Source organism: Aptenodytes patagonicus, chromosome 2 (genome assembly GCF_965638725.1).
Source record: "Aptenodytes patagonicus chromosome 2, bAptPat1.pri.cur, whole genome shotgun sequence".
NCBI lineage: Eukaryota > Metazoa > Chordata > Aves > Sphenisciformes > Spheniscidae > Aptenodytes > Aptenodytes patagonicus.
The window spans coordinates 156,988,104-156,996,114 of NC_134950.1; the positions used below are offsets into that span (position 1 = coordinate 156,988,104).

Consider the following 8,011-nt stretch of genomic DNA (forward strand, 5'->3'; position numbering starts at 1 on the left):
GAATCTAGTATTCTTCCTTGACATATGACACTCAAGTTTGCATACCTGCTGAAATTAAACTACCAACTTAATCACAGAAGCACTTCCACAGGCACCTCACACGTCTTCCTGTATCAACCAAATTATAAAAATCAACACCAAATTCTACTTGCTGCATACTAAGTTTCTCTGGATTTCTACAAAAAAGAGCTACCATGAGTCTCAAAAACATATTACAGAGTAGCTTTGCTACGAGAAGTTCACATTCTTGCTCAGTTTGTACTAGTTTATTCATGTAACTATATCTTTCAGTCCAGAATCCAAATTTAAGTGTCGTGTTCAAAATGTTGTGAATCTCTTAACAAAAAAACCAGCAACAACAACAAAAAATCTTTGAGGGGAGATGAATCATTAATCATCACTGGCATTTTACTCCATAAACTTAAAGCAAATTTTTTTCTGTGCTGCTGTCCCTTGGAAGATCAGGAAAAAGCCTTTACTGTTCAATAATTTATCTTTAATGGTGAAAGCCATCTGTCCTTCCAGTTCAGCACATAGTTTTGCAGGGTGAGAAAGGTCAAAGGAAGCTGAAGCCAAACTGCTGCTTAGGGGCTTTCACTCTGTGCTGAGAACAAGAACATCAAAAGCCTTGTGCGATTTAAGTGCTCCAGTAGTTGCTATTTGAGGGGCATTACCCAGCAATGGGAAACTGAAGCAATTCCAAACTAAGGAAAAAAAAAAATTACCATCAACAAGAAAATACTGTATCCAAGGGCCACGACAGCTCACAAATATTACCGTCAGGCTTAAAAAAGCATCTAGTTAAGACTATATATTAGCAGAAGGTTTTGAACAGATCTTCTCCAGAAGACCAAAGCAGCGCTTTTGGAAAATTTCTGTGATTGTTGGTCTTCCTCTGTAACAGAATCAATATTCATACAGCACTTGAGGACTCACAGTCAAAAAGAATCATGATCATATGAACTTTACCAACTCTTCCTGCTCTTAGGGTTGGTTCTTATGTTAAAGATACATGTTTACAAGTTTCTGGTTCATCATAGGATCCTTGTAAAATGGGGGATTAGAGGAGGGAGAACAAACATGCAGAAAAACTGAAAAAAGCAGGTGGCCGTGTTGCATACTTTTAAAATAATTCTGTTTGCAGTACGGCTACCTTCCTCCCTGGGTACTGTTCACCCTATTTACTTGGTTGGTGGAAAACCCAAGACAACAACAGGAAGATCCTGGTGTTCTACCCGTTCAAAATAGTTCTACTGCTAAAAGGTAGTTATCAAAGTATAGATGAACTATCACTCTCTAATCAAGCTTGATCAGCCTCTTAACTTAAAGAGCACTCCCTAGCCTTCTGAACAGTTAGAAGCAAAGTCTTAAAAGTTATACAAAGCATTCATAATAACCAAATTATTGTAAATAATATCTCAAATAGAAAGACATAACTGTCACTCATTTACTAGACAATGAAACGACTCCAGAAACATTTCTTTCTGCAGAGAACCTGAAAGGAAATCTGAAGGTCAAAGGTGGCTCAAGATGACTCACAGTTTAAATAAAGTGACATACGGTCTTTCAAGTGATCTTTTCCATAAGATTTTAACTCTTACACAGTTGTGGTTCCCAGCCCATTGCCATTCTAGCATTTCAAGTTTGAGATAAGCTATATTTAAAGATAAGCTATGTTTAACAATAAAATTACCATCAGAGTTACAAAGAAAACATAATATTCAAGACAAACAAGTTCTGGGGAAGTAGTGAGGTAAAAATTAGTTCTAGAAGTGGAATATGCAAAGTACAGGACTTTCACCCCTAAAATACTATTAGTTTGCAGACACCATTTGATCTCAGCTGTCTCAAGCAGCACAGGAGAAAGCAAACACTTCTTAGAATACACTGCTGCAGACTGAAATCATGATTCTTTGCTGTATCTTATCCTCTGTTTCCACATCATTGTTTCAACTATAAACTACAAAGATCAAGCAGTACTATAGTCAGTAAAATAACCTGTATGAATTTCATTAAGATGTAATTCAAATCATTTGTCACCTTTTTATTGTGCTTATTAAGCAGCAAAAAAAATAGTTAATATGACATTTCCTTTAAATCCCCTGTAGATGCTTAGAAGCACATTACTCCAATTAAATTTAATTTAACAGAGAAGAAAAAGCTAACAAAGAACAAGATGATGTATTTTTTAAATGACACATCTTCCTAAAATATATCATTAATACTTTAGTTTTCTTTATATATTTAAAAGCTGGAGAAAGCTTTCACACCAGCTGTATAGAACTACCAGTTTCACCAAGTTGTTGAATACTCAATGAGCAGTTTGTGTTAAAACATACAGTTTGGTTAAAGGTAGCAGAAGTACTAAACAATCAACATTTAAGCTGGAAGTTACAAGTCACACAAGTGCCTCAGGCCATTCAGCCATAGAGAATAAGCCAAAAGGCTCTTGCCTGTGCCAAATTAGGCACGAATAGTGCCACTTTCCAATAATTAAGAGATGAGAGTAAGTAAGGTCTTAAGAATGATTCTTCCAAGACTGCTTCCTGAGTCTGCTATTCATAAGCGTTCACTTTCTGATGTTCAATCAACTGGAGTAAATCCCAAAGGAGGATCAACAGCAGACTTGTGTACAAGGCCTCCACATAAGAAGTTCTCAGTGATACAGTGTGACAAGAGGAATCAATCCAACATCTCATTCAATTATTATTTTAGATTTAAACCTATTTTAGGTGCCCTTGTTTAAATGTTTAGAGTTTTAAGCTACAGAAGTTAACCACCTGTTAAAGACTGAAATATGCAGTTCTTAAAGACTGCTTAGAAAGAACGACTACAGCACAATTTGTCGGCATGTAAGTACACAACTAATTAATTCAAGAAGTCTGTAAATTTTGGAGTCATCTGACCTTGACTCCAATACAAGGTGAAGAGTCATGGCCCCAGAAATTAATTACAAAGTTTTAAAATGAAAGAGCTCCTTAAAGATTATTGCACCATAGAACAAGGCTCCACAAGGACTATGAGCAACTAAACTTTTCTCTTATGTATTTATAGACATGCACACACTTAAAACACAGGCACATGGGAAAGCAATTCTGAGAAATGGTAACACATTCAGAAAGAGAAGAGACTTCAGAGTCTAGCTCCTGCACACAGAATAAGCTTATGTTGTAAAAATCTATGTATAAGAATCTTCTCAGGAGCTTCTTTTTTCACCCAGACTTATTTATTGATTTGTTAATTCTTCTAAACCATTCTTCCCCCCCTATAATTAAATCAAACTCAGTCAAACTGCTGCAGAACAGCTGCAAAGCCTCCTAAAATTCTCTAATTATTCACCACACTGTAACGGGTAATGAATGCATAGACAAAGGGCACAGTATAACCGGTTAGAATAGCTACACTTCTTTTAAAAGAAGTTGTTCACTGAAACTTCAATCTTGTAAAAAGATTACATTTTACATGTAAAATGCAAACCTTTCACTGCAACAATATATGTACAGCTGTGACTTGAACAGCAAGACCATATGATCACAGCTAGAAAGAGTAATTATTTTTAAACATAGCTCAACTGTCAGGAATAGAGAGGCAATAACAGCGGAGGGAAAGGAAGAAGGCTTTTTTATAAACCCTTGCCATAGAAATGTCTAATATGGTCGTCATCAGTACACTTAGAAGTGCAAAGAAGAGGGAAACATCTTTAAACAGAACAACCTCACCACCCCCCACACCCCCAAATTTAAAGATGTGCATTCTCTGTCTTAGGTGTTTCCCCTGCTACACACACACTTAAGCATACAAGAAAAATGCATTATCAGAATAGGGCAAATTCAATGCATGTACTTTCGTTAACAGCTATAGCATAAGCTGTAAAACTCAGACCGGTTTACTTTTTATTAACGTGGTGATTTTAATGTAGAAAATCAGAATTTCTATGATTTAGAATCTATAGAATAGAATCAGCAGAATTTCCCATCCCTTTCAACTTATCCACTGACCCACAGGCTTAATAACAGATACAACCTTACAACAGGCTTCTGATCCAGACACTGAAATTGTTATATAACACAGGCCTACCCCATGCTAAACACATCATACAAACACATTAAGTCAGATTTTCACTTAAAGGATACGAGAAGCGATCATTCCACGTTGCTCTTTCAACATAATCCAACATAACAACAGCTTTAATTGTTGTTAGAAGTTTGTTCCATGTTTCATCAAAGTCAACTACTCGTGGTTTCAAGGACATTGTGGGGCTTTAGTGTTAATCTGTAGAAGAATTAAACATGTCAGACAACATTGCACAATCATTAAAAAAAAATACATCTCCTTTGAATTTTTCAATTTAAACTTTGTACACTGTTGCACCACCATGATACAGCAACACAAAGAACACCCACCCCTGCTTCCCCACCCTCCAAAATCAAGCTCACAAGCCCTTATTTTTAACGTTATGAAACATCAATGTTACACGAATAGCCTATAACATAACACCAATTTATCTAACATCGTGCCTCGTGAAGTTTATCACCTTACCAAGCTGCCCATGTAACAGTGCCATACGAAGAAAATAACTTTCCTGCAAATTTTGGTTTGTTCACTTTTACGCAAAGACCGTTTCAGCTGTATCTGAGAGAATTTGGGGCAGGAGCACACTGAACATATTACCAGAGTATTTGAAATTACTACTGTCAGTTTGTAGCCTATGTTCACCTCAAGCTTTCATAAGACATTTTTGGTGTTATATTTAAAAAGCCACAAAACCCAAAAGCTTTGATCAGGATAACAAAAAGAAAACACATCTAAATACAGAGCATTATGCAGAGCTTGTGCAGCTTATTGCACTGTGCAGCAGGACAAATAGTGAATTCTTTCAAATAAGACATGGCTTGAAAATACAGAAGATGCGTTAGTAATTTTGTATCAAAAATACTGGAAGAGATTTATTGAAAGAAAAACATTAAATTACTGAAATAAAACTAGGAAAAAAGTAAGGTAATTTTAAAAAAGAGGTCCCAAGAGATACAACTGTGAAGGCCTCTTCTTTGTTTCTATTTGTCTCTGTCCTATGCACCTAATCTAGAAAGGACCTGACGTGTGACATTCCATGCACAAAGCCAGTCTAATTCCTGCTCAGAAACACGACATTGTAAGACTAAACAAAAAGTGGAAAGAATACTTCTATTTCCATTTTAAATAGATTGGCAAGTGACTCTTAACTTGTCTTCCCAAATTTTCAAGGTCAGAAGGGAAAAAAGAAAGCTAGTGACAAACAGACTTTTAGCACACAAGGCACACCTCTGTAAGGGAAAGAATCAAATGCTATGCTAAAAAACTACTTAGCAACCAGCTCACTACCTTAACCGCTACTGGCTCTTAATTTTTGTCAGGCAGATTAGTTCTTGCAAACTGCAGGATATATAGCTTCTCAGTTTAAGAGGAAAAAAAAAAAAAGAAACCACACAGATGCAACTTTCACACTGTACGCACACAAAATGCCACCCTAACTAACCAAGCTCCTTAACTGCTTTGAATTCAGGAACCACAGAGGGTTGTTCTCCTCTACCTGCAACACAACAGCTTCTGTTTAAAATGTAATCAGTGTATTACCCAACCCACATTTGCTTCGATTTCATAAAGAAACTGAGTAGCAACTAATATCGAGGAAGTGGTATTATCCTAGGTTTTATGAACAGGAATTTTTTTTTAAGAACTAAAGCTCAGTAAGTGGTGCATAAATACTTTCAGTTCAGTAGAAACATTTAAGTTGCTATGTTTGCAACATGGCTATTACCACTTTTGGAAATAAAAAAGAAATCTTCAATCCATGTATGTCAATAGCAGCTTACTACACAGAAAATCAGTGAGAACTGACAAAACAAGTAGATGTCCATCAAAGAAAGTAAGATGAAAAACACAAACTGATGTATGTTTCAAAGAAACATGAACCTCAGTAGAAGTAAACAACAGTAGAGCTCACTTCCAGGAGGCGGGGGGGAAGCAGTAGTCTTCTAAAAGCTCTAATATTCTTCTTCTGGAAAACACAAGAGTATTCTCATCCGACCCCAAGAAAAAATAATCATGGTCCACAAAAATTTTAAGAATCCTAAGAAATTCTTGTGGTAATGAAGCTATAGTTGAGTGTTATGTTATAGGTTGCTCTCTTTGAAACACACTTGGTACCTCCAAGGTAAAATAACCACTCCCTCACAGATAAGCAAAACTGAAGGGAGGAAGGAAGGGCGAAGAAAAAGTCATCCCCACAATACATCACAGAAGCAGTAACGCTGTGTTTAGTATCACCAAAACCTAATAATATGTGAAGCACTGTGCATCCATATACTCATAAAGGTATTCTGGGTTTAAATAGTTTAAGACAGAGCTGACTGTTATTTGGCATTCTCTTACAACTTTCATGTCAATACGAATTTAAACTTGTTTTAGAGACATGCTAACAAATGCAGTATAACTTTTTCTGTAAGACGCTGGAGTTTTGGGGGTTTGCTGTGCTTCAGTGTCTGCAGTGCGCAAGCTCACCAGCTTAGAGTATTAAAAGTCTTGTACGCGTGCAAGTAACCTCCATAGTAAAAATTATGGCAGAGCATCTACCGTAGGGTTTATACTATTCAAGGGGTGGGAAACCATACCTGTTTGACAAGCCCTAAGGTAAGCAGATATTGTTGAAACTTTTACACACCAGAGGATAATGAAAGTATGTTGCTTCCATTGCCTCATTCTTTAAAACATACCGCTGTCATACTTAATATATTCACACAAATAAATGTAGGGTTTTGGCCAGCGTCAAAACACTCCCCAAATTTCCAACCTATTTAACCATCTCGAGAAATAATATTACAAGCTAGTGGTGGGTGAACAGCCAAGGGCAGGAGTACCCCCGCCAAACACGTTCACAGCGTTGCCTGCCACCACTCCTCCGTGCTCCCGGCACCGCCGGCAGCAGCGGGAGGACCCCGCTCCCCACGGCCCCCTCCGGCAGGCCGCTGGCAGGGGACGCGCGCTCCCCACCAAAACAAAAGCGAAACTGGCTGAGGACACACCGAGGAGAGCTGACCAGCCCCGCCGGAGCAGCCGCACCACACCCTCCCCGCCGGGCAAAAGCGCAGGACCCGGCCCGCGCCCCTCCGCCGGCCCCCCGCGGGGGGAGGGCGCTACCACGCAAACACCGCCGAAGGACGGGTGCTCGGGGCGGGCCCGGCCCGGCCCAGCGGCAGACCCCGGCGGAGGCGACCCCCGCGGGGCGGCGGGCAGGGGACCGGGAGACGCCCCCGCCTGGGCGGGGAGGCAGGGCCTCGGCGCCCCCGCACGCAGCCGGCCCGGCCCGGCCCGGCCGCCCACGGCGCGCGGGGACGGGGACCGCCGCCTCCCTCTCGAGCGCGGGGCTCCCTCCCCTCAGCCCGGCGGCGCTCCCGGCCGGGTCGGGCGAGGGGGGTTACCTGGCGGCAAGGGGCCCGAGTCAGCGACGCCCACCCGCCGGCCTCCCTCGCTCCCTGCCCTGCGGCCGCGGTCCCTGCCCCGCTCCGTCCTCACAGCGCTGCCATTACCCGAGCCGCTCGCCCCTCCCGCCCCGCCCCTCCGCCGGCGCCGCCACTGCCGGGGACGGGGTGCGGCGCGGCGGCAGCGGGGAGGCCGTGAGGCCGCGCCGCTTCCTCACCCGCCACGCTGCGCGCCGCCGCCCCCGGGCTCTCCCCGCCGGCGACAGGATGGGCGAGGGCCGACGGGTCCCGGCGCACCGTCACTTTCCGACCCCACCCCCCCCCGCTCGAGGAGAGGGGTTTGGTACAGCCCACTCTACGGCAAGCACGGGCGGCCGCAATTCCCCGCAGCGGGCCGGCCCGGGGCCGCATGGCGCATGTCCCATCGGGCTCCCGCGCACGCGTTGCGCCTCCATTGGTGACGGTTCCCTTTCCGCGCACGCGCGCTGCCCTCCCGCATGGGGCGGCGAGGTCGGCCCGCCGCGCGGCCCGAAATGGAGTGGCGGCGGGCGGCG

At 42.5% G+C, this 8,011-nt stretch overlaps 1 protein-coding gene across 4 annotated transcripts in view; it reads right to left on the bottom strand.

The window, feature by feature from the left end:
• The window catches only part of CUL2 (cullin 2), a 55,515-nt gene extending 47,774 nt beyond the window's left edge, over positions 1–7,741 (bottom strand). For 2 of the 4 annotated variants that reach the window (XM_076331858.1, XM_076331855.1), the window contains exons 1-2: positions 7,458–7,537; positions 4,134–4,272 (exon numbers count right to left, since the gene is read on the bottom strand). In XM_076331858.1, the coding sequence (XP_076187973.1) occupies positions 4,134–4,252 (119 nt within the window). In that variant the 5' untranslated portion in view covers positions 4,253–4,272; positions 7,458–7,537. Of the gene's footprint in view, positions 1–4,133; positions 4,273–5,983; positions 6,038–7,457; positions 7,538–7,675 lie in introns of those variants that run through there. The other 2 variants (XM_076331857.1, XM_076331856.1) reach the window with 2 other exon arrangements.
• Positions 7,742–8,011: the final 270 nt, after the last annotated feature.